Source organism: Oryctolagus cuniculus, chromosome 11 (genome assembly GCF_051225735.1).
Source record: "Oryctolagus cuniculus isolate XC-2025 breed Fujian yellow rabbit chromosome 11, ASM5122573v1, whole genome shotgun sequence".
NCBI classification, from domain to species: Eukaryota; Metazoa; Chordata; class Mammalia; order Lagomorpha; family Leporidae; genus Oryctolagus; species Oryctolagus cuniculus.
In genome coordinates this window covers 77,774,217-77,801,823 of record NC_142877.1, presented here as the reverse complement: position 1 = coordinate 77,801,823, position 27,607 = coordinate 77,774,217, and the positions used below count along the sequence as shown (strand labels likewise).

At 36.5% G+C, this 27,607-nt stretch overlaps 1 protein-coding gene across 1 annotated transcript in view; it reads right to left on the bottom strand.

The window, feature by feature from the left end:
• Window positions 1-27,607, bottom strand: part of LOC100355280 (GLIPR1-like protein 1) — a 42,908-nt gene that overhangs the window by 3,348 nt on the left and 11,953 nt on the right. The window contains exons 2-4 of the mRNA XM_089307443.1: window positions 25,382-25,627; window positions 14,604-14,704; window positions 6,592-6,680 (exon numbers count right to left, since the gene is read on the bottom strand). Coding sequence (XP_089163569.1) covers window positions 6,592-6,680; window positions 14,604-14,704; window positions 25,382-25,627 — 436 coding nt within the window. The remainder of the gene's footprint in view (window positions 1-6,591; window positions 6,681-14,603; window positions 14,705-25,381; window positions 25,628-27,607) is intronic.

Below are 27,607 nucleotides of genomic sequence, written 5' to 3'. Positions count from 1 at the left end.
CATCTATGGAATTAATACACTTACCCTAAAATTAATGTGTAAGACCAAAGGGCCAAGAATAGCCACATACATTCTGAATAATTTGGAAAAAGAACAAGTTGAGGGAACATTTCCACTTTGGTGTCAAAGCTCACAGTAGCTGATGGGCAATGGTTGCTTAAATCTTTTGCATGAAATAGCTTAAGCTCTAATTGACCAGAACTAGAAAATTCCAATAAAGGACCATTAAACATTGTTGAGAAGCATTAGAGGTTCACTAATCCAAAACACTGGAAAAGATCAGCATTCCAGAGCTGAAGGCCCATAGAAAGAGGTCAACAGGGTTCAACATCCTGGCTACATTAACCAACAATTCAGCTGGGTTTGAAAAAGCAGGATGGCTTCTTTGGAAGTTTTCTCAAAGTTGCCGGATGATCTAGATAAGGGAAACTGGAATACATAAGGTCGATGATAATGAAGCTTAGTGTTTCAATGAAACAATAACAAAAATTACAGAGGAGAGGAGACAAGAGCCAGAGAATGCTTTGACTTGTTAACCACATGGACATCAAATCTGATTTTCATTTCATTATAATAGGAAGTAATTGAGAACTTTTAGAAAAGAAATATTTGAGCTGATTTTCTCTGTGTAAAACAATTTGGAGTAAAGGAAGAGGAGAAGCAGGAGATTTCAGGAGGTTCAGGCAAGAAATGACAGTGGATTGGATGCTGGGAGGAAGAGGAAAGGAAAACCATGGATGTGTCATTGTAATTTGTTAACCCTTTGACTAGAAATCATTAGTTTGTAAACAGAAAGTAAATAGTAAGTTTACTTTAGAACTGTTTAGAATTAAATTTGATATTAGAAGGATCGTCCTAATATAATTTTTATATAATTTGAACGTAGAAAAAATTCGTATCCCATAAGGCTAAAAAAAGAATTACAAAAAGAGAACACATCTAGTAATAGCAGAAGAGATGCAGAAAGTCATTTTGGTGTTGTATTCCAGTCACTAATTCCTCTTTCTTCTCCAAAGGCACACTATCACTATCCTGACTCCAAACAAATTGATATTGCCTGATGTTGAGCATTATATAATTACAATAATTTCAAATGCATTATTTTTGTGTCTGTCTTCTTTCCTGGTACTCGTCATTGCCTCCATTCACAATTTTCACTTTTCTTTCACCAAGAATTTATACATTGACCCTTAAAAGAATCTTTGTTTAAGAACTCAAATGCTGATGATGGAAGAGAAGCATATTTGTTTTAAATCAGAATTCATTTGGACATTGAATCAGTCATTATTCTAATAACAACTAGAAAAAAGAGTTGAATGCAAACAAACATAAATAAGAAGCATTTCAACATGACAGAAAATCTCTCTCATGAAAATGAAATCTTAAGGAGGAATCAAAATGAAATGAGGAATTTAGTAGAACATGAAATTGATATTGAAGAGAAATCAAAATGAAATGAAGAATTCAATAGAACAAATGAAAAACACAGTTGAGAGCTTTAAAAACAGAATCAGTGAGATAGAAGAGAGAATATTGGACTTAGAAGACAGAGCAGAGGAAAGTATACAGTCAAACCAAAGAAAAGAAGAGGAAATTAGAAATCTAAAAAATATTGTTGGGAATCTACAAGATATTATGAAAAAAAAAACCAACATTTGGGTTCTAGCAGTTCCTGAAGACATGGAGAGAGAGAAAGGATTTGAAGGCCTTTTTAGTGAGATACTAGCGAAAACTTCCCAGGTTTGGAGACAGAAAGAGACATCCAAGAACAGGAAGCACACAGAACTCCCAATAAACATGACCAGAAGAGATCCTCACAACAACACATTATAATCAAACTCACCACAGTGAAACATAAAGAAAACATATCAAAAAGAAAAATGTGCAAGAGAGAAACATCAGATTACTCTCAGAAGATCTCCAATTAGACTCACAGCAGACTTCTCATCAGAAATCCTACAGGCTAGAAGGGAATGGCAAGATATAGCCTAAGTACTAAGAGAAAAAAACTGCTATCCCAGAATATTATATCCTGTAAAGCTCTCATTTGTGAATGAAGATGAAATAAAGACCTTTCATAGTAAACAGAAATTAAAGAATTTGTCACCACTCGTCCAGCCCTGCAAAAGATGCTTAAAGATGTGTTGCACACAGAAACACAGAAACATGGTCATCGATACGAAAGAAGGTAAAGGAAGAAAATCTCTCAGTAAAAGATTACAGGAAGTTCAAAGTATATATTAGAAGTATCTTTGGAAAAATGGCAGGGCAAAGTTACTACTTACCAATAGTCACATTGAATGTAAATGGCCTCAGCTCTCCAGTTAAAAGACACAGACTGGCTGAATGGATTAAAAAACAAAGTCCATCTATTTGCTGCTTACAAGAAACGCATCTTTCCAACAAAGGTGCATGTAGACTGAAAGTGAAAGGTTAGACAAAGATATTCCATGCCAACAGAAATCAAAAAAGAGCTGGCGTAGCCATCTTAATATCAGACAAAATAAACTTTAACACAAACTGTTAAGAGAGACAAAGAGGGGCACTATATAATGATTAAGGGATCAATTCAATAGGAAGATGTAACTATTATAAACGTATATACATCTAATTACAGGGAACCGGGTTATATAAAAGATATGTTAAGGGACTTAAAGGGAGACTTAGACTCCAATACAATAGTATTGGGGGCTTCAATACTCCACTTTCAGCAATGGACAGATCAACAAGACAGAAAATCAACAAGGAAACAGCAGATTTAATCAACACTATAGACCAAAAGGATATAACAGATATCTACAGAACTTTTCATTCTACACTTGAAGAATACATATTCTTCTCAGCAGTGCATGGAACCTTCTCTAGGATTGACCACATACTAGGCCATAAAGCAAGTCTCAGCAATTTCAAAAGAATCAAAATCATACAATGCATCTTCTCAGATCACAATGGAATGAAGCTGGAAATTAGTAACTCAGAAATCTCTAGAGCATATGCAAACACATGGAGACTGAGCAACATGCTCTTGAATGAACAGTGGGTCACAGAAGAAATCAAAAGAGAAATCAAAAACTTTCTGGAAGCAAATGAAGATAACAACACAGCATATCAAGACTTATGGGATACAGCAAAAGCAGTGTTAAGAGGAAAGTGTATAGCAATAGGTGCCTGCATTAAGAAATTGGAAAGGCACCAAACAAGTGAGCTATCAGTGCATCTCAAGGATCTAGAAAAACTGCAGCAAACCAGATGCCCCCCCCCAAAAGAAAGAAAGAAAGAAAGAAAACTAGTAGGAGAATAGAAATAATTAAAATCAGAGAAGAAATCAAGAGAATTCAATCCATCCAAAAAAAATTACAAAAGATCAGCAAAATGAATAGCTAGTTTTTTGAAAAAATAAACAAAATTTACACAGCATTGGCCCAACTAATGAAAAACAGGAGAGAAAAAACCTGAATCAATAAAATCAGAGATGAAAAAGGGAATGTAAAAACAGGCACCACAGAAATAGAGTCATCAGAAATTACTACAAAGAGTTGTAAGCCAGCAAACAGGGAAATCTATCAGAAATGGATAGATTGCTGGACACATACAACCTACCTAAATTGAACCATGAAGGCATAGAAAACCTAAACAGATCCATAACTGAGTGAGAGATTGAATCAGTAATAAAGGCCCTCCCAACAAAGAAAAACCCAGGACCAGATGGATTCACTGCTGAATTCTACCAGACATTTAAAAAAGAACTAACTCCAATTCTTCTCAGACTATTCAGAACAATTGAAAGAAAGGGAATCCTCTCAAATTCTTTCTGTGGAGTCAGCCTCACATTAATTCCTAAACCTGAAAAAGATGCAGCATTGAAAGAAAATTGCAGGCCAATTTCCCTGATGAACATAGACACAAAAATCCTCAATAAAATTCTGGCCAATAGAATGCAACAACACATCAGAAAGATCATCCACCCAGACCAAGTGGGATTTATCCCTGGTATGGTTCAATGTTTGCAAGTCATTCAATGTGACACCACATCAACAAACTGGAGAAGAAAAACCATATGATTATCTCAGGAGATGCAGAGAAAGCATTTGATAAAATACAACACCCTTTCATGATGAAAACTCTAAGCAAATTGGGTATAGAAGGAACATTCCTCAATATAATCAAAGCAATTTATGAAAAACCCACAGCCAGCATCCTATTGAATGAGGAAAAGTTGGAAGCATTTCCACTGAGATCTGGTACCAGACAGGGATGCTCACTCTCACCACTGCTATTCAATATAGTACTGGTAGCTTTAGTCAGAACCATTAGGCAAGAAAAAGAAATTAAAAGGGTACAAATTGGGAAGGAAGAACTCAAACTATCCCTCTTTGTAGATGATATGATTCTTTATTTACAGGATCCAAAGAGCTCTACTAAGAGACTATTGGAACTCATAGAAGTGTTTGGCAAAGTAGCAGGATATAAAAATCAATGAACAAAAATCAACAGCCTTTGTATACACAGGCAATGACACAGCTGAGAAAGAACTTCTAAGATCAATCCCATTCACAATAGCTACAAAAACAATCAAATATCTTGGAATAAACTTAACCAAAGATGTCAAAGATCTCTATGATAATTAAAAATCTTAAAGAAAGAAATAGAAGAGGATACTAAAAAATGGAAAAATCTTCCATGCTCATGGATTGGAAGAATCAATATCATCAAAATGTCCATTCTCCCAAAAGCAATTTATAGATTCAACGCGATACCAATCAAAATACCAAAGGCATTCTTGTCAGATCTAGAAAAAATGATGCTGAAATTCATATGGAGGCACAGGAGACCTCGAATAGCTAAAGCAATCTTGCACAACAGAAACAAAGCTGGAGGCATCACAATACCAGATTTCAGGACATACTACAGGGCAGTTGTTTTCAAAACAGCATGGTACTGGTACAGAAACAGATGGATAGACCAAAGGAACAGAATAGAAACACCAGAAATCAATCCAAACATCTACAGCCAACTTATATTTGATCAAGGATCCAAAACCAATCCCTGGAGCAAGGACAGTCTATTCAACAAATGTGCTGGGAAAACTGGATTTCAACGTGCAGAATCATGAAGCAAGACCCCTACCTTACACCTTACACAAAAAATCCACTCAACATGGATTAAAGATCTAAATCTACAACCCGACACCATTAAATTATTAGAGAGCATCGAAGAAACCCTGCAAGATATAGGCACAGGCAAAGACTTCTTGGAGAAGACCCTGGAGGCACAGGCAGTCAAAGCCAAAATTAACAATTGGGATTGCATCAAATTGAGAAGTTTCTGTACTGCAAAAGAAACAGCAAGGGAAGTGAAGAGGCAATCAACAGAATGGGAGAAAATATTTGCAAACTATGCAACAGATAAAGGTTTGTAACCAGAATCTACAAAGAGATCAAGAATGGGCCATCGAAAAAGGAGGTACCTTTCTCTGAAGGGAGGAGAGAACTTCCACTTTGATTATGGCCTTGTCTAAATAAAATCAGAGTTTGTGAAGTGAAGAGGCTTCTATAGCCTTGGCAGCTCATGACAAGAGCCTCGGGTGATTACTGACATCATAAATAAGAGTGTCAATTGTTAAATCAACAACAGGAGTCACTGTGCACCGACTCCCCATGTAGGATCTCTGTCTTTAATGTGTGGTACCGTGTGAATTAATGGCAAAACTACTACTCAAACAGTACTCTATACTTTGTGTGTCTATGGGTGCACTCTGTTGAAATCTTCACTTAATATATACTTAGGTGATCTTCTATATATGAAGATAATTGAAAATGAATCTTGATGAAGAATGGGACGGGAGAGGGAGTGGCGGATGGGATGGTTGCGGGTGAGAGGGAGGTTATGGGGGGAAAAGCCGCTACAATACAAAAATTGTACTTTGGAAATTTATATTTATTAAATAAAAGTTTAAAAATAAATAAAGGCCGGCACCGTGGCTCACTAGGCTAATCCTTCGCCTTGTGGCGCCGGCACACCAGGTTCTAGTCCTGGTCGGGGCGCCGGATTCTGTCCCGGTTGCCCCTCTTCCAGGCCAGCTCTCTGCTGTGGCCTGGGAAGGCAGTGGAGGATGGCCCAAGTGCTTGGGCCCTGCACCCGCATGGGAGACCAGGAGAAGTACCTGGCTCCTGCTATCAGATCAGCGCGGTGCGCCGGCCGCAGCGTGCCAGCCGTGGCGGCCATTGGAGGGTGAACCAACGGCAAAAGGAAGACCTTTCTCTCTTTCTCTCTCTCTCACTGTCCACTCTGCCTGTCAAATAAATAAATAAGAAAATATATATAAAAAAAAGAATGATTTCAGTCAATAATCTTGTGGAGTGCAACAGCAAATTGGATCACAGTTTTACTGTCTGTCCCTTAGCTTGAGGAGGAAGGATAATCTAAATTCAAATATGATCATTTATGACAAATTATTTATATTATTGTATTGTAGCTGTCAAATCTTGTTATAAATTATAAACTTAAGGAGCCACATTTTAACAAGTAATGAATTTATGGAAGCTTTATTCTTCAAATAAATGTAATCATTTATTTTTCTTTTTTGCTTACGGCAGAGCTTCTTTACACATTCCTCTTTTTCTTCACACAGAGAACAAGGAGCTCCTGTTTTGTAGGGGTGTTGATTTCGAAAATTTCCTCTGTGAAAAGAGAAACATTGATTACCAATTTTCAAATACAAGTTGTTGGAATCACTAAATCATGAATGTTTAAAAGAAAAGCAAATTTTTTGTCCCAATTTTATGCTTTCTTCTGTTATCCAAAGGAACTGTTAACAGTGTTATTTATAGGATATCCCTAATTCACATGGCAGTTAGAATCTTGAATATTTCATAAAATTCAAAATGATTTGAACCCAAAATAGCTATCATATATAGTCAAACTTTTTCATAGTCACTATGATTATTTCTTCATTTTGTAAACTGAGTAGGTGAAATTTAAGTTGAAATTAAAACATCTAGGTTTCGCTTTTAAAAGTGCAATTCGCCGTGGCTCAATAGGCTTATCCTCCACCTAGCGGCGCCAGCACACCAGGTTCTAGTCCCGGTCGGGGCGCTGGATTCTGTACTGGTTGCCCCTCTTCCAGGCTAGCTCTTTGCTGTGGCCCGGGAGTGCAGTGGAGGATGGCCCAAGTGCTAGGGTCCTGCACCCCATGGGAGACCAGGAGAAGCACCTGGCTCCTGCCTTCGGATCAGCGCGGTGTGCCGGCCATAGTGGCCATTGGAGGGTGAACCAATGGCAAAAGGAAGACCTTTTTCTCTGTCTCTCTCTCTCACTGTCCACTCTGCCTGTCAAAAAAAAAAAAAAAAAAAGTGCAATTCTTTGGGGCCAGCGCCGTGGCTCACTTGGCTAATCCTTCACCTGTGGCGCCTGTATCCCATGTGGGTGCCGGGTTCTAGTCCCGGTTGCTCCATTTCCAGTCCAGCTCTCTGCTGTGGCCCGGGAGGGCAATGGAGGATGGCCCAAGTGCTTAGGTCCCTGCATCTGCGTGCAGTCATTTGGGGAGTGAACCAACAGAAGGAGGACCTTTCTCTCTGCCTCTCTCTCTCACTGTCTATAGCTCTACTTGTTAAATAAATTTTAAAAAAGTGCAATTCTTACCTCTTTCTATTTGATTATGTAGCAAAAAGAGTTGATAGGCAACAAGCTGAACAAGCTGACTTTCAATAGCCTATATATATATATATATATATATATATATATATATATAATTGGTTATCACCTCTGTGTCTGTAGAATACTTTAAAAAGTATACTTTATTTACTTAGTTACATAAAGAAAAATACCCAAGGGCTTAACTAAAAGTTATTTATTCTTTCACCCATTGTTGGACATTTGAGTTGTCCAAGTTTTGAACTACCTCAGAAACAGTTGCTATGAACATTTTGTTCATGTATAAGTCTTTTTACATGCACACATCTATTGAGAGTGAGAATTACAAGTCTTTCACATCCCCTTCTAGCAACTGGAGTGGCCAGTCTCTAGGCATTGTTGTGGTTACTTTGTATTTCACTAAAGACTAATGATATTGAACATTTTTATATGATCGTTTGGTGCCTTTATATGTTGTTAAGTCTTTTGTCCATTTTTTTTTAATTGAAGGGCAGGTGTTTGGAACAGCAATTAAGATGCTGCTGGGAATGTCCATAAACCATATCTGGGTTCAAATCCTGACTCTTCTTCTGATTCCAGTTTTCTGCTAAAGATCATCCTGATATGGAGTAGGTGATGGTTGAGCTCTTTGGGTTCCTGCTACTCAACATGGGAGGCTCAGAGGGCTATCTCTGTATGTTTGCCTTTTGAGTAAAATAAATAAATTTGAAAAAGTTTTAAGTTTTCTTAATATGATTTGTGAAATTTCTTCCTATATTTTCAGTATAAATCATTTATTTGGTGTAGCCTTTGCAGACTTTGAGTCTATGCCTTCTCTTTTCATTCTTTTTATCAGTATCTCTGAAGAGCAATATATTTTTTTTTAATTTTAAAGATATCTAGTTTATCAATTTGCTCTTTTTGGACCGTGTCTTAGTTGTAGTGGCTGTGACTGTCTAAAAGTCACAAACATTTTTGTGTATGTTTTCTTTGAAAATTTTTATATTTTTAGGTTTTATATTTAGGTTTGTGATCCATTTTGTGTTAATTTTTCTATACTGTATATATTGAAGTTATCTTTCTTCCTCATGTGGGTGACTAATTGTTTCAGTGCCACTTATTGACAAATCTAGTTTTTTCACCACATTGCATTGCCTTTGTGTCTTGTGAAAAATCAATTGAACTACTGTGGCCAATTGTGCGTGGATTTATTATTGGACTCTATTTTGTTTCACTGATCTATTTGTCTGACTTTATACCAATCCCACAATATTGTGATTATTCTATAATTTTAGTCATTTTGGAAAAGTATTAGCCCTTCAAATTTGTTCATTATCAAATTATTTTAGTTATTCTAAGTCCATTGCATTAAAACCTGAAATTTTCCATACAAATTTTCTGGACAGTTTTTCAATTTATATAATAAAAGTCTGCTGTGATTTCTAGTAGGATTACATTTAATCTATAGTTCCACAAGTTTTCTAACTCATAAAAAATGTGTATTTCTAATTCTTTGTGTTTTTCTTAATCTCTTTCATGAGTCTTTATGTAGTCCATAGTGCATAGCTCTTTCTCCTTTTCTGCCTGGTCTATCCCTAAATAATATTTATTTTTGAGGCTGTTATAAATTATATTGTTATTTTGATTCAATTTTTGATTGTTTATTGCTAGTATACAAACGTTGGATTTTGTATGATGATCTTTAATCGCATAAACGTGCCAAACAGACTTTCTAGTTTTAGAAGAGATTTGGGGCTGGCGCCGCGGCTCAAAAGGCTAATCCTCCGCCTGTGGCGCAGGCACACTGGGTTCTTGTCCCAGTCGGGGTGCCGGATTCTGTCCTGGTTGCCCCTCTTCCAGGCCAGCTCTCTGCTGTGGCCAGGGAGTGCAGTGGAGGATGGCCCAGGTGCTTGGGCCCTGCACCCCATGGGAGACCAGGAGGAAGCACCTGGCTCCTGGCTTAGGATCAGCATGGTGCGCTGGCCGCAGAGGCTGTTGATGGTTGAATCAAAGGAAAGGAAGACCTTTCTCTGTCTCTCTCTCTCACTGTCCACTCTGCATGTCAAAAAAAAAAAAAAAAAAAAAAAAAAAAAGATTTGGTAGATTACACTGGGTTTTCTATATATCTGTTTTTGTGCACTATGTAAGCTAAGATTTGAGATTTTTTTGAAATGTTTTAAATGATTTTTGTAAACAAAGCAAAAATAAAGATGAATATATAACTGAGACTGTGTGGCATGCAATGCCTAATATGTTTACTGCTTGGTGATTAACAAGAAAAGATTTTTGCTATTACTTGTAATTTTCACTGTAAATATCTCACAGATGTCCTCTATTGAAAGGTTTAAGATATTATCTATTTTTAGTTTGCTGAGGCATTTTATCAGGAATATCTTTAGCTTTATCGGAATCAACTGAGATGATCAGATAATCTTTATTTTCAGGTTGATTAATATTGTTAATTACCTTGACTGATTTTAGAATATTAAACCAGTCCTGGAGCTGCCACTGTGGCATAGCAGGTATAACTGCCATCTGTGGTACTGGCATCCCATATGGGAGCCAGTTTGAGTCCCAGCTGCTCCGCTTCCAATCCAGCTCCTTTATAAAGTGCTTGGTAAAGCAGAGGAAGATGGCCCAAGTATTTGGGCATCTGCACCCACGTCGGAGATCTGGAAGAAGCTTCTGGCTTCTGGCTTCTAACCAACCATGCTCCAGCTGTTATGGCCATTTGGGGAGTGAACCAGCAAATGAATAGCTCTCTCTCTCTAACTCTGCATTTCATATACACAAATAAGTCTTTAAAAAAAATTCCTGCTTTCATGGTATGAACCCCATTTAGACATAGTTTATCAGCTTCATATACGTGTTTTAGGATTCAGTTGCTGAATTTTGCATAGAATTTTTGTGTATTTCAGAAAGATATTGTTCTGTTGTTTTCTCTTTATTTCTTCTTTGTAATTTGTATCTTTTGAGGCATTTTCCATTTAATTCAAGTTGCAAAGTTCATTGGCAGACATATATTGTTAATATTTTCTTATTTTCATTTTAATATCCATGAAATAAGTAGTGCTATAGCTCTTTATCTTTTTAAAATTAACTTACTTTAAGCCCATTTCCCCAAATCTTCTTTTCTTTTTTAAAGATTTATTTATTTGAAAGGCAGAGCTACAGAGAGGCAGAGGAAGAAAAAGAGAGAGGTCTTCCATCAGCTGGTTCACTCTCCAAATGGCCCCAATGGCCGGAGCTGGGCCAATCCGAAGCCAGGAGCCAGGAGCTTCTTCCAGGTCTCCTACGCAGGTGCAGGGGCCCAAGCACTTGGGCCATCTTCCACTGCTTTCCCAGGCCATAGCAGAGAGCTGGATCAGAAGTGGAACAGCTGGGACTCGACCTGGTGCTCATATGGGATGCTGGCAGTGCAGCTGGTTTACTTGTTACGCCAACAGTGTCAGCCCCACCTCTTTATTTCTTAATATTGTTATTTTTTGTCTTTTTTCTGATCATTGTGGATTGAAGAATATCAGTTTTTTTTTTATCAGACAAGCTTTGGGTTTCTCTGTTTTCTGCTGGCAATTTAATTTATTTATGATTTTGTTTTTATTATTTCATTTACTCTTTTTGCTTTGGGTTTCATTCTCTGCTTCTCACTAGTTTCTTAAATACAAGATGAAGTCATTGATTTTAAACCATTATCCATCTCATCATGGGCTTGTAGTGCCATAAATTTTTGCATTAAGTTCCTAATTTAACAGCATTCTACAGTCCATTTTTACTTACATTCAGATTAAAGCACACTGTAACTTCCTTTGTTGTTTTTGCTCTGACTTGGGTTATGTAGAACTGTGTTGTTACTCAAATATTGGAAATTTCTAAGAACCATTCTGTTACATTTGTAATAATTCAGTGTGGTTGGATATTTTGTATAATCTTACTATTTAATTTTATTTACTTATTTTATGGCCCAGAATGTGATCTACCTTGGTAAATGTGTCATGTGCCCTTGACAATATGCATTTTGCTATTTTTCTTTTACAGACTACAAATATGGCAGAGCATTATAAATAATCTTAAGAAAATTTCTGTGGTTATGGTTTTGAATTCACTAATATCTCCTAGAATGTCTAACCTGCCTTAACTTTTTATCTCAGACATTGTGGTTTCCTATTTTCAGTATCTTTTAAACCTCTGCCCAACTTTTCAAAATTTGGAAAATTCTGGTAAAAACCATTTTAATGCCTTTCTTTACTAATTCTAACATCTATTTCAATTTTGCATCAGTTTCAGCAGATGGATTTTTTTTCTCATTATAAGTCATATTTTCCTGCTTGGTAATATTTGATTAGATGCAAAAATTGTAAATGCCAAGAGCTGGATATAAATGAATCCTACAGATATCCTTGAGTTCTCTTCTGGGATACAGTCAAGTTATGTGTGAACGTGTTGATCCTCTCAGACCTTGCTTTATGAATTTTTAGGTGAGTCTATAGAGTAGTTACTTCTTTTCCTATGTGCATCCCAGAAGTTTCTAATAACTACTTCAGGTGGTTCTGACCCTTATCAAATATGTACTAATCAGTACTCTGCTCAGTAATTAAAGAATATCCTTTGCAGATCTCTAGGATTCTCTCTGAGTTCTTTTTTCCTGGGTACTCTGTTCCATGAACTCTAGCTGTGCTGGTTTCCTGGACCTCTAACTCCATTTCTTTAACTCAGCAAGTCCAACCAACTCTTGGTCCCCCACGCTGTGCCCTCCATGTGCCACAGCCTAAAAAGTGTTTCCAAGCAAAGCTGAGGCAATTCTGGGCTAACTTTGTCTGCCTTCTACTGCTCAGGAATCCCAGTCTGGCCACCGTGTTGAAAACTGTTGCTTTAGGTATTTTGTCTGTTTTATCTTTTTGGTTGCTGCTTCATGTGTTAGAGTATATTCATCTCTAATACTTAGCCAAAACGTGGTGCAGCAATATCCTCTTATGCTTTCACAAGACATTTAAGAAAACATTAGTGCATATAACTTTTGGACCTTCCAATTTTAGCATATTCGAAACAACACGGTTCTCTACTGCTTTTTCATCAAATCTTGAGCAGCAATCTACTATTATTTTCCTCTTTCCAATTCAAATTCAGGTGATCCGTCTTAAGAAAAACATGGTAACAAATAAGGGTCAGCAATTCTGCAACGTCTTTGTTATCTATAAAATTATTTTCTATTTCAAGCTTTGACAATATATTTGTAGTTCTTGTTTTTGCTTTTAAAGATGTACTTTATATATCTCCATAATAATCTTGGAATATTTCACCTTCTCTTTGCCAACATGTATATTGAAAATGTGCTCTCATGCTCTCATCTTTTGTATATTTTATTTTTAAATCTTTGTTGAAAAATTGGGTTATTAAATCTATTTATATTCTTCCTTTTGTATTTCAATTAGGAGTAGAGTTGTAGAATTTCATCTTTTTTATTTTGTTATATTTGTTTTATTTTATTTATATTTGTTATATTTCAGTTTAGATACAGAATTATCATCAATGCTTATATAGTTATTTTTAATGAAGAATGTGGAGGCCGGTGTTGTGGTGTAGCAGATAAAGCAGCCACCTGCAGTGCCAGCATCCCATATGGGTGCTGGTTCAAGTCCCCACTGCTCCATTTCCCATACAACACTCTGCTATGGCCTGGGATAGCAATAGAAAATGGCCCAAGTGCTTGGGCCCCTACACCCATGTGGGAAAACCTGGAGGAAGCTACTGGCTCCTGGCTTCGGATAAGCGCAGCTCTGGCTGTTGCGGCCAACTGGGGAGTGAACCAGTGGATGGAATTCTCTCTTTGTGTAACTCTGACTTTCAAATAAATAAATAAATCTTAAAAAAAGAAAAAAAATTGAATAATGTGGTTTACTGTCATTCGCAGTTATGTTCTCATTCCACTTACATTATATTAGAGAACATCTGTCAAAATTTTTGTGTTCCATTATTTAATTTGTGTCAATGCCTTTTATATTATTTCTTTCACTTTCTCCCTCTCTCTTTTTTTAAAAATTTATTTAAAAGGTAGAGTTCCAGAGAGGCAGAGAGAGAGAGAGAGAGAGAGCGAGCAAAGAGGGAGAGAAAGATTTTCCATCTGCTGGTTCACTCCCCAAATGGCTGCAATGGCCTGAGCTAGGTCAATCTGAAGCCAGGAGCTAGGTGCTTCTCATGCTGGTGCAGGGTCCCAAGGATTTGGGCCATCTTTCACTGCTTTCCCAGGCCATAGCAGAGAGCTGGATCAGAAGTGGAGCGGCACAGTATTGAAGCAGTACCCATATAGGATGCTGGCACTGCAGATGGCAGTTTTACCTGTTACACAACAGCACCTGCCCCTCCCTCTCTGTTTTTACTAAAGGAGGATTCCATCATTCTTACTCTCATGTTTAAATATTTCATATTTTTAAAAGAATTTAGTTTATTCATTTATTTGACAGACACACAGAGAGGGAAGAAGGAAGGAAGGGAAAGGGAGAGGGAGAGGGACAAAGACAGAGAGTGATATTGTCATTATGCTAGTTCATCCCTCAAATTTCCACAACAGCTTGGTCTGGGCCAGGCTGAAGCCAAGAGCTAGGAACTCCATTTAAGTCTCCCACATGAGTGGCAGGAATCCAAGTACCTGGGCCATGATCTGTTGCTTTCTAGGCAGATAGCAGGAAACTGGATTGACGCTGAGGCATTGGAAGTCAGTCCCAGGACTCTGATCTGGAATGCAGGTATCCTAAGGGACAGCTCCACCTGTTGTGCCATAATGCTTGTCCCTGGTTCTTCTTTTCACAAGGCAATAGTCTATCCTCACCTTCCATTTTCACCCATCTCATTTATTTCTTATGGTAGAGGGAGACTTTGCTTAACAAAATATATTTGTCTCTAGAATAAGATCTTTTAGTAAACAATTGCTAACATTTGATTCAATGTAAGATATTGTTCATAGCAAAATAACTTACGAGGGTGCATAGTTACAGACAAATATTGAAGCTGAAGCTTCTCCAAGGTTAGGGCAAATTTTAATTGCACAACCAACTTTATATGAACTGGCCCAAACTACCTGTAAGGAAATAAATTTTAAAATAAAATATGCAAAATCAATTATATGCAAACAATGTATTATGGGAACAGCCATAATCTTTGTCAAACGACAAAAAGAGGATATACATAAATATTTGGGCCCATTTTTTTCTAATTTATAATATTTAGTTTTAAATGACTATTTTGTTAAGGCTACTTTCATGAAGGCTACCTAAAGTTTTTTTTTCCATTCACAAATTCTTCTCATACATCAAAAGACAAATAGCAGATATAGCCCAAATCATAATTTCTTCCATATGATTTAGGAAATACATTTTAATGCTTTCCATTGGTATAACATGCAAACAAATTCCAATAAGACTATAAATTAAAGTGATAATTCACTTGTATTTATTTTTCTCAGAAATATTCTAGTAAATGATTACAGTTTTAATTTTACAGTTTCAGCCATGTTCTTATCTTTGTTAAATCATAAGAGCAAGATAGAGATGAATGAGTTCATTGAAAAAAACTGCCTCTGATAAAGATGTTAGATTAGTATTTTTTCCCCTTTAGTTGTAAAGAAGAACAAAGTTATTGAAGAAGATTGGCATGGAAAGTCATCATTGTGAGAGAAAGAGACAAAGAGAATTACTAGTCCTTTGTAACACTGAGAGAATGGAATTTTTCTGCTTTCTCCAAGTGAAAGGGCAGGAAAACACTGATGCACTACAGATGGAAAACAAAATTATCCAAGGAGGATTGATACAGAATAGATTATGATTGCACAAATGAGTTTTCTGAGTTCATACAATTGACAATTTCATTACCAAAACAATCTATCCTATTTCATAAAAGAATGTATTAATCACTTTCTATGTTTTTACACACTTGATCTTAGCCAAAAGGCCGAGAAGTGATTTTTCTATATTTTTGATATAACTAGAATCAATAGTTCCGACAACTGTATTTCAAAGGCTCTTTATTTGCTTGAGTGATAGCATAGTACAATAAACCACAATGAACTGAGAATTAAGAGATTAGTTTTGTTTTCAATCAATGAGCAAGCAGACCAACTTGGAGCTAGTTTCCTATTTAATAAAATCAGATTAAGCTAGATAAGTAAAAGATCCCTTTTATTTTGAAAGTTTATAAAAGTTAATAAACTTTACATCTCAAGTATATATTTTTAAGAAACCAAATTTTAAAAATTGGTTCATAAATAATTACACCATGAAATTTTATTTTCAAAATATATCTAAATTGTGATTCATTTTTAGCTTTGCAAATAGTGAAAATAAATATCGAGTATATATAGGTTCAAAATGTACTGCTTCATTGAGAGCACAAGATATAACATTAGAATGCACAATGGTTATAACTTTAATATTAGAGGATCATAAATGCAAGACATTTTTACCTTATTTTGCTTAAAACATTATGCTAGTCATAGTTATTGTATCAATAAGATGAATGAACTCATTTCTAATTATTTAAACTTATGTGTAAATTAGCCAGTGAGGTATAGGCTCTCATTTCTGATACATATACGCTAAGGGAGAAGGACACATTTGGGGGCAGGTTCCTTTATCCTTACAATATAATCGGAGACAACGGATATATATATATATATATATATACATATATATATATATGTAAGCTGTGATTCAGCCTTGATGCCATATTAGACACGTTGTATTCTATATATTGTCAGGGTACCTGACATTGCCTTCTTTCAATTTTCTCAGCAGGAGTTAAACTATATTTTTTCACAAAAACTTCTGTCCTGATGTCCTGGAGGGTATCTTGCCTCAGAGGATTCTGTCAGTCAACAGAGTGACTAGAAGAGAATCATGCAAGGTGCTACTTTGTTTGCTACACTTCTGATAGAAATGACTTGCTTCAAAACACTCTATATTAATTCAGCTGTACAGGTGGGGAAGTTGGAAGAAGGAAGTGAGCTCTTTTTAAAAGGTCTTCCTAGGAGTTCAGTACTGTGTCCGGGATTAAAGCATGGTTAAAAAGTGAATCAGGGGACACGGAAGTGGGACAACAGTTTAAGTCATTGATTGCAAAGCCGGTATGGCATATGGGTGACAGTTCATGTCCAGTCTGCTTCATTTCCGATCCAGCTCCATGCTAATGGCCTGGGAAACAGCAGCAGATGACCCAAGTGTTTGGGCCCCTGCCACCTGGCTTTGGCCTGGCCCAGGCCCTGCCATTGCAGCCATTTGGGGAATGTACAAGTGAATGAAAGATTCTCTCTCTCTCTCTCTCTGTCTCTCGCTATTGCTATTGCTATTGCTATTGCTCCCTCCTTCTCTCCTTCTCTCTTCTCTCCCTCTCTCTTGGTATCTAAAAAAAAAAAGTGGCCGGCGCCGTGGCTCACTAGGCTAATCCTCCACCTTGTGGCGCTGGCACACCAGGTTCTAGTCCCGGTCGGGGCACCGGATTCTGTCCCGGTTGCCATTCTTCCAGGCCAGCTCTCTGCTATGGCCCAGGAGTGCAGTGGAGGATGGCCCAAATCCTTGGGCCCTGCACCCCATGGGAGACCAGGAGAAACACCTGGCTCCTGGCTTCGGATCAGTGCCGTGCGCCGGCTGTAGCGCGCTGGCTGCGGCGGCCATTGGAGGGTGAACCAACGCCAAAAAGGAAGACCTTTCTCTCTGTCTCACTGTCCACTCTGCCTGTATAAAAAAAAAAAAAAAAATTCACTTCTCATCAAAAAGGAATAACGGGGATAGATTTACACTGCTTTGTGGAACAAACAAAAGAATTGGAACAATTATCAGAAATAATGAGTTTCAAGATACTAAATTTCAGAAAACCAAGGAAAATGCCCCTGAAGAGTTGGAGGATAAAATGTGAGCTGTGCACTTGTTCCAGTTTATTTCCTCGGGAGTTTCTAGATTATGGTTCATAAAAGGGAAAAACAGGCAAAGCTTGACGGGTCCCACAGTTGAGAGTATGAACTGCAAATCTGGGGAGAACAGAGGCAGAAGTTTAGAGGGTGCAGTAGTGGAGAGATGAAAGTTGTACAGTGACACAACTGTGGAGCTCTGCAGAGGGTGCTCATCATGTAGTCAGCAGAGTACTACTCAGAGTGTGCATTTGAAGAGACTTCTAGGACTGGGACTAGAGAAAACAATAACAAGGCTTACAGACAGCTGGGTGTAGGACCTGTCCTCACTATCCAGCTGAAACAATTTATAAATGTCAGGGTGGTGGGTAGAGTATGTAGAAGAATTTTGCCTCAATACTGAGATAATTATCCCCAAACACCACTTTCATTCTACTCAACATGTTTTGAAAAACGTGAAGCAAATGCATCACATGAACTCTAGGAAACTGAATCCTCCATACCCCAGAAGATAGCTCAAGAATATTTATAGGTATACAAATAAACCAATCACCATGACAAAATTACAGTATTAGGAAAATAATAAAATTTACCTAATATGAACAGAAGCAGAAAAATGTGATTCATAATAAAGAGAAAAATCACTTCCATTGAAAGTAATACTGAGATAACATAGGTGCTAGAACTAGCAAGGAACACAAAAAAATTTTTGTAAGATTTATTTATTTGAAAGTTAGAGTTACACAGAGAGAGAAGGAGAGGCAGAGAGAGAGAGAGAGAGAGAGACAGAGGTCTTCCATCTGCAGGTTTATTCCCCAAATGGCTGCAATGGCTGGAGCTGTGCCAATCCAAAGCCAGGAGCCAGGAGCTTCCTCTGGGTCTCCCAAGCAGGTGCAGAGGCCCAAGGACTTGGGCCATCTTTCACTGCTTTCCCAGGCCATCACAGAGAGCTAGATAGAAAGTGGAGCAGCCAGGACTTGAATGGGATGCCAGCACTGCAGGTGGTGGTTTTACCAATTATGCCACAGTGCCAGCCCCATGTCCTGTTCTTAATATGGGTCTTTGTTTTGAGTGTGATTATAGGACCAAAACTCATTTATCTAGGCATTTATGTGCATTTTTGGTATATATACTGTATTTCAATAAAATGTTTTTTAGAAAGAAAAGAAAAATGTGATCCCTTTGGTTCTTAGTCCTATCATTACGATCAATTGTGAAAAATAATGCTGGCCATCTTGTTGAGAATACGGTACCCAAATACACTGTTGGTGGGAATATAAATTGGTACAACCATTATAGAAAACAATATGGAGATTCCTCAGCAAACTTAAAATAGATATACCATATGACCAACTATTCCAATCCTGGGAGTAGATCCGAGAGAAATGAAGCTAGCACATGGAAGAGTTTTCTGTACTCCCATGTTTATAGCAGCTCATGTCACAAAACAAACACATGGAATCAACTTACTTGTGCCTTAACTGATGACTGGATGAAGAAAATGCTGTATATATACATGATGTAATATTATTCAACTATAAGTAATAATGAAATCCTGACATTTGCAACAAAATTGATAGAACTAGAAATCTTTATACTAAGTGAAATAAGCCAGTCTCAGAAAGACAAACATTATGTTTTCTCTCATTTGTGGAAATTAGAGTAAAAATATGTGGGAATGTCACATCATTTGATATATCATTATAAATATGGCTTCATTGAATCATACCACATAAATGACAATATGCCCTTCTTCCTCCTATATTATGATCTTTGCCATGAATCCCTCATTTTATGATATGAATATTTGTTTTCAAGAAATCTAAATAATGAGAAAAATGATGTAGGATTTGTTCTGAAATTATCATTTTCACAGGTGTGTGAATCCTATGGAATTCAAGGCATGTGATACTCTATTGAGTTGTGTTGTAATTAGTTCATTTTTAAAAACTTAAAATTATTCATCCACTTAAATATGTAAAAAAAAACAAACTAATAAAATGTAAACTTAATGTAGCAAAACCTATGAGAAATAGCAAATTCAGACCAAAAGGAATGTTTATAACCATAAGTACCTGCATCAAAAAAAAAAAAAAAAAAAGAGAGAGAGAAAGAATTCAAAAAACTTAACAGTGCAAGTCAAAAAACAATGAAAGCAAGAAAAAACCTAACCCAGAATTACTAGAAGGAAAGAAATACTAAAGATCAAAGCATTAATATACAAAAGAGAGGTTTAAAACGTTGAAAGATCAATGAAGAGTAATTTTTTGTTTTGAAAGACAAACAAAATTGATAAAATTTTGGTCAGGCAGTCTCAGGAAAGGGAAAGATTATTAAAAAGTCAAATAAAAGTGGAAAAATAAGACATTATGCTATATTTTGAGTATAGTTTGTATATTCCCTAAGGGTTCATAAGAGATTTTTCATAGGTTAGTGGTATTAAGAAGTTGAGGAATCAATTGTTAAGATTTATTCATTTATTTACTTTAAAGGGAGAGAGAAGAGAGAGAAGGAGAGGTATCTTCCATCCACTGCTTCACTCCCCAGATGGCTGCAACAGCCTTGTCTGGGTCAGTCCAAAGCCAGGAGTCAGGAACTAGTAACCCCATCTTGTCCTCCCATATGGCCCAACAATTGTGTCATTTTCTGCTACATCCCACACATAATAGCAGTATTCTGGATTGGAATCAGAGTGCCAAGGACTTGAAATTGTACCCTCAGCTCTTGCTAGTGGTAGCTTAACATGCTGAGCCACAATGCCAGCCCTGTAGTGGAAACTTTAAGAGGTAGAGCTAAGTGGGAGGATTTAGGTTATTGAGAGTCATTCCCTTAGAATAGAGTAAAGTAATTCTTACAAGAGGACTGTTATTTAAGCCTGATCCTGAGCCCACTTATTTTCTGCTTTACTTGTTCAAAATGTGGTCACTTGCTGTCACAGTGCTCCTGCCATTGCAATCCACCATGTTGTAATGCAACTGAAAAGGACTCTAACCAGAACTGGTTAGCGTGGATGCCATATCCTTGAACTTTCAAAACTATAACCAAAACAGGTCCCATTAGCATGAAGGCTGTCTCAGGTATTTTTTGTGGTAATAAAAATGGACTATTATTCCTTACAGCTGATATAACTGGAATGCAAAGTATTGTTAGAGACTATTATGAACAAATATGTGCCAACAAATTGGGAATTCTGGAAGAGGTGGATAAATTATAGGAAATAAAAAAGGAATTACAAAAGACATACAATATCTAAATGTACAAATAAATATCAGACTGAATTAGTAATAAAATGTCTCTTTCACTAAAAGAGCAGACACCTCACTAATCAACAGAGGCATAGTCCAAAGATAAAAGCCATTACAGGGTAAAAAATAAACCAACAAGTATCTCCACAAGTGCCTAAAAATAAATGCAGCAATTCAAGAAACAAGAATAAGGATGACAACATGATGCCCCCATAGGAACACAGCAACACTTAAATACTAGGATGTGAAAATGAAGAGACTGAAGAAATGCCAGAAATGGAGTTCACAAAATTGATCTTAGGATTACCCAGAAGTAATCAGAAGCAAATCCACAAACTAAAGATCCATACATGACTTGAAAGAAAATTTTTCTCATGAAATTGATATTTTAAAGAGATATCTAAATGAAATATTGGTAATGAACAATTCAATAGAACAAATAAAAAATGCAGTGGAAAGCCTTAACAGCAGACTTGGTGAAGCAGAAGAAAGAATATCCAAGTTAGAAGACAAATCTGTGGAAATTTTACAGTCAAATAAAAAAAAAAGAAATTAGAAAACTAAAAAACAGTGGCAGATCTATGGGATACTATCAAATGACCCAACATATGGGTCTTTGGAGTTACTGAAGGTGTGGAAAAAGAGAATGGATTAAAAAGCCTTTTTAGTGAAATAATTACAGAGAATTTCCCTAATTTGGAGAAAGAGAGGGACATCCAAGTACAAGAAGCACATAGAATTCTTAATAAACATGGCCAGAAAAGATCTTCACCATGACACATTGTAGTCAAACTCTCCACAGTAAAACATAAAAGATTCTGAAATGTGCACAACACCAGATTTCTTTCCAAGAATCTCCAATTGGACTCACAGCTGACTTCTCATAAGGAACCCTACAGGTTAGGAGAGAATGGTGAGATATATTCAAGGTATTAAGAGAAAAAAACTGTGAACCCAGAATACTGTACCCTACAAAGCTCTCATTTATGAATGAAGGTGAAATAAAGACCTTCCATAACAAACAGAAATTGAAAGGATTTGTCAATACTTGTCCAGCCTATAAAAGATGTGATACACACAGAAACATGGTCATCATGAAAGAAGGTGAAGGCAGAAAATCTCCCAGTAAAGGTACAAAGGAAATTCAAAGTAAATAATAGGAATATTTATGGGAAAATGGCAGGTCCAAGTCATTACTTATCACCTTGAATGTAAATGACCTCAACACTCCAGTTAAGAGATACAGACTAGCTGAATGGAAACAAAACAAAACAAAACCCATCTGTTTGCTGCATACAAGAAACACATCTCACCAACAAAGATACATGCAGACTGAATGTGAAAGGATAGAAAAAGATATTCCATGCTAGCATAAACCAAAAAAGAGCTAGTGTAGCCATACTAATATCAGAAAAAATAGACTTTAACACAAAAATTGTTATGAGACAAAAAGGGGCACTCTGTAATGATTAAAGAATCAATTCAGTAGTAAAATGTGACTATAATAAATGCTTACGCACCTAACTACAGGGCACCTGGCTATTTAAAAGAAATGTTAATGGATCTAAAGAGAGACAAAAACTCCCCTACAGTAGTAATGGGGGACTTTAATACCCCACTTTCAGTAATGGACAGATCAACCAGACAGAAAATCAGCAATGAAACAACAGATTTAATTGACACTGTAGACCAGATGGACCTAATGGATATCTACAGAACTTTTCATCCTACAGTTGCAGAATACACCTTATTCTCACCAGAGAATGGCACTTTCTGTAAGATAGACCACAGGCCAGGTCATGAAACAAGTCTCAGCAAATTCGAAGGAATCAAAAATGATACCATGCATCTTCTCTGGCCACAATGGAATAAAGCTGGAGATCAATGACTTGAGAGTCTCAAGAATATATGGAAACACATAGAGACTGTTCAGTTTCCTGAATGGACAGTGGGTCATAGAAGAAATCAAAAGAGAAATCAATAAATTGTTAAGGAACAGTTTGTTTTCTCATACTATTTGTTGAAATAATAATATAGCATTAATCTTCTGTGTATAAAGTTAATTGAAAGAAGATCTTAGTGAAAAAGAAGAATGGGAATAGGAGAGGGAGGAGGAAGAAGGGTGGGAATGGGGTTGGGAGGGTGGGTACAATGGGAAGAATACAATCACTGTGTTCCTAAAGTTGTATTTATGAAATGCATGAAGTTTGTATACCTTAAATAAGATGTCTGGGGAAAAAATGTCTCTTAACAAAGAAAGACTGAGACCAAATTAATTTCACTGCTCAATTTTACAAAACATTTAAGGAAATACTAATATCAGCTCTTCTCAATTTTCGTTCCAAAAATTTAAAAGGACACTGTCAGACTCATTCTGTGAAATCAGCATTACCCAAATATCAAAACCAAAGACAAAATAAAGACTACAGATCAGTATCCTCAATGAGCACTGATGTAAAAATTCTCAACAAAATGGTGTCAAGCCAAATACAATAGCACACCAAAATGATTACACGCTATTATCCTGTGTGATTTATACCAGAGATTCAAATATCTCTCAACATTTACAAATCAATAATGTAATAGAGCAATCAACATATTGTGTGGGGAGCAGCCCGGACTAGACTGAGTTACTGGAATTAAGACTTATTCTATGCATCTGCTCTCCCACAATATGGCGCTGGGAGAGAAGTAAACAGCTTCCGCACAGCTGCCTCCAGTTCAACCAATAAACTGTAGGACTTGCTACTGATTGGAGGAGAGCAGCGTACTCGGCGTGTGGGCAGCCGAGTTGGGATTGGCAGAGGAGGACTATAAAGGAGGAGAGAGACGGCATGCACCAGGAACATCTAAGGGGAACATCTGAGGGAACACCTGTGCAGCCCCCAAGAAAGCCGGCCGGCGGTGTGCCGCTCCCCTGCGGAAGTGGGGAATGTGGCCAGGGGGAACTGCCCTTCCACGGAGGTGGAAGGGACAGTAGCCAACCCGGGAAGAACCAGCAGCAAACCCGGGGAGGGCCGAGCAGACAGAAAGAACAGCGCAGGGTCCTGTGTCGTTCCTCCACGAAGACGGGGGGCGACAATATTGAAGGTCAAAAGTCCTATGATTATCTCAATGGATGTATGAAAAAATTCAATGAAAATAGACTTTCATGATGGAAACCTTCAACAAATTAGGTATAGAAGAAACATATCTCTTGGGGCCTGTGCTGTGGCACAGGGGGTTAACGCCCTGGCCTGAAGCGCCAGCATCCCATATGGGCACCGGTTCTAGTCCCAGCTGCTCCACTTCCGATCCAGCTCTCTGCTATGGCCTGGGAAAGCAGTGGAAGATGGCCCCAGTCCTTGGGCCCCTGCACCACGTGGGAGACCTGGAAGAAGCTCTTGGCTCCTGGCTTCGGATTGGTGCAGCTCCGGTTGTTGCAGCCATCTGGGGAATGAACCATTGGATGGAAGACCTCTCTCTCTCTGCCTCTCCTCTCTCTGTGTAGCTCTGACTTTTGAATAAATAAATAAATCTTAAAAAAATAAATAAAATACATTTTCTAAAAAAAAGAAGAAACATATCTCAACACAATAAGGATTACATGAGAACATGACAAAGACATAGATCATGCTAAAAGGGGAGAAGCTGAAAGTGTTTCCTGTAGACCTAGAACAAGACATGAAGATCTACTTTCATCAGTCACATATGCATTCCCATGTTGACTGCAGCACAATTCACAATACCCAAGATATGGGAACAATCTAAATGTCCAAAAGTTGTTGAACTAATACATAAAATGTGATACATATACAAAAATTCAATACTATTCAAACATAAAATAGATGAAATCTTGTCATATTCAACAAACATGGATGGAACTGGATGACATTAAGTGAAATAAGCCAGGCACAGAAAACTCCCATATATTCTCATTCATCTGTGAAAGCTAAAAATGTTGATCACATGGGATGAGAGAGTATAATACTAATTAGTAGAGGATACTTAGGGAAGGTGTGAAGGAGTATACTGAGAGTGCTTAGTGTGTATCATAATACAGTTAAAGGACAGGAGGTAGTCTTCATGCTCTATAACACAATAGTGTAACTATGGTGGACAACATTAACCATGCATTTAAAAATAACTCACAGGTTCCCAAGAAATAGAAAATATGTTTTAGGATATATAAATGCTAATTGTGATGATTTGATAATTACACAATATTGAATATATTCATTTATACATCAAATTATAATTTGGTAATTATATAATATTTCTTATATTGAATTACAATATTATACCCCAAATATAAGTACAAATATTATATGTAAATAAAACAATGAAAAAAGGCAGTTTGAAAAAACCACATAATACATACAGAGGAATAAATATAAGAGGATTACAGTAGATTTCCTGTTGGAAGCAATGTAAAAAAAAAGAAACAGTGGAGTAAGATATTTAAAGTTCAGAAAATGTCACTACATATAATTTTTTTCTAGTGGAAATATCCCTCAAATGTTGGTGAAGCTTCAGAAATCCAAAATAAATTCAAAGAAAATACTAAAAAAATTTTCCTTGTAACTGAAATGTGCACAAATAAGGACTAATTAGTAAGATCTGAAGTTCTTACCTGTGTGTAATGGCCACAAACTTTAGTACATGATAGAGTATCATAATTATAAAACTCTGTTTCATTATACCAAGCAACAATAGCATCCCTTGGTGAAAATATTTTTAATGCACCTAACCAGATATTTTCTCCAAGAAACTGATAATCTTCACTGCAATCAAATGGCATTTGTAAACAGGTGTTGTGTTTAAATTGGCATGTTTCTGCCCATGCTTTAGCCACCCTTGCCAAACCGTCATCCCAAATCTGAAAGATAAGAATAATTTAAATTTAATTTTGCAAGTTTATTTACATAAAAATCATTCTAATGATTGTAATAAATTTTGTTTAAATTACTTAAATAAAGTACAGTTTTTCTTTGGCATTATAATATTCACATTCATTTCTTTTTGTTCTATTTTAGAAACACTTCTCATTCAATGGCAGTCATCTTTGTATTTTCAGTATGTAGCAGATGTCCCGATATATTTGAGACATTCAACAAATAAGTATGAATGTGCTTAACATAGTAATTTCATTTCAAAGTCTAGTAACTCATGAGGTCATGCATATTTACCATAAGTAAAGGATGAATATTTACTGATTATTAACAATGGGAAAACTAGGAATTAAAAGGAATTTCCTTAATTTGGTCAGTAATGTCCCCTCAAAACACTGTAAAACATAAATTAATATATAATGGTGGAATAGTAAAATTTTTCTCCAAGATTGAAAACAAACCAACATGTCTGCCCACATTGTTTCTATTTAACCTTATACTATAGAGTACATAGCAAATGAAATTTATATGTTGTAAATATATGAGTTATAAAATGTGTAATAATTGGAATCTATCATTAGACAGATGATCAACAGATGACATGACTAGGTCTGTAGAACATACAGATATAACCACAAAAATAAACAAAATTATCCAAGTTTCCCGATATAAGGAAAATACACAAAAGTCAATTTTATTTCCATGTACAGAATAAATAGCTTCACAAATATCAAGTATTTATAAATAAGTCCAATAAGTGATGCTCGAAATCTCTGCTCTAAACCTGTGAAATGTCACTGAAAAGAAATTTAGAAGACTTAAGTAAATGGAGAGATACTAAATGATTATGGTTCAGAAGATTCAATGTTGCAAAGAATATTGATCTTGATATTGAATTCATCTGTAATAAAAATCAAGGCAGCATTTTGTGCATATAGATTACAAAACTGAAATGGAAATTCAAAGAAAATACATGATAGTTGCCTTTTAAGGACTAACTTATTTCACTAAGCATAATGGTCTTCTGTTGCATCCATTTTGTTGGAAAAAATAGTTTCATTCTTTTTTATAGTTTAGTAGTATTCCATCATGGATATACATATATCACAATTTCTTTATCCAGTCATTGGTTGCTGGACATCTGGGTAGATTCCATATCTTACTACTGGAGTTGAGCTGCTATAAACATGAGGGTAGAGAAAACTCTTTCATGTGCTTATTTCATTTCCTTTGGGTAAATTCCCACATGGAATGGTTGGGTCATACATTAGAACTATTTTCAGATTTCTGAGGAATCTCCACAATATCATCCATGATGAATGTACTAGTTTACATTCCCACTAACAACGTATTAGGGTAACTATTCTTCACAGCTTCACCAGAATTTGTTATTTGTCCATTTTTGGATGACAGTATTCTAACTGGGTTGTGGTGAAACCTCACTGTGGTCTTTATTTCCACTTCCCTGATGGCAAGTGATCTGAGCATCTTTTCATGTATCTGTTGATTATTTGTATTTGAACCTTTGAAAATGTCTGTTTAAATCTTTATCCCATTTTCATTGGACTCTAGGTTTTCTTGTTGAGTTTCTTGGCTTCTTATATACTCTGGATAATATTCCTTAATCAGATATATAGTTTGCAAATATTGTCTCCCATTCTATCAGTTGCCTCTTTGTTCAGTGTTTCCTTTGCTATGCAGGAGCTTCTTTGCTTTATGTAATCTTATTTGTCTGTTTTGGCATATATTGCTATACTTCTGAAGCCTTATTCAAGAAGGCCTTGCCTATGCCAGTACCTTGCAGTGTGTCCTCTCTGTTTTCCTCTAGAAATTTGAAGGTTTCAGGTCTTAGGTTTAGATCCTTGATCCATTGTGAGATGATTTTTGTATAGGGTGTAAGAGAATGATCTTGTTTTTCATACTTCTGTATGCAGAGATCCAATTTTCCCAACACTATTTGTTGGGAA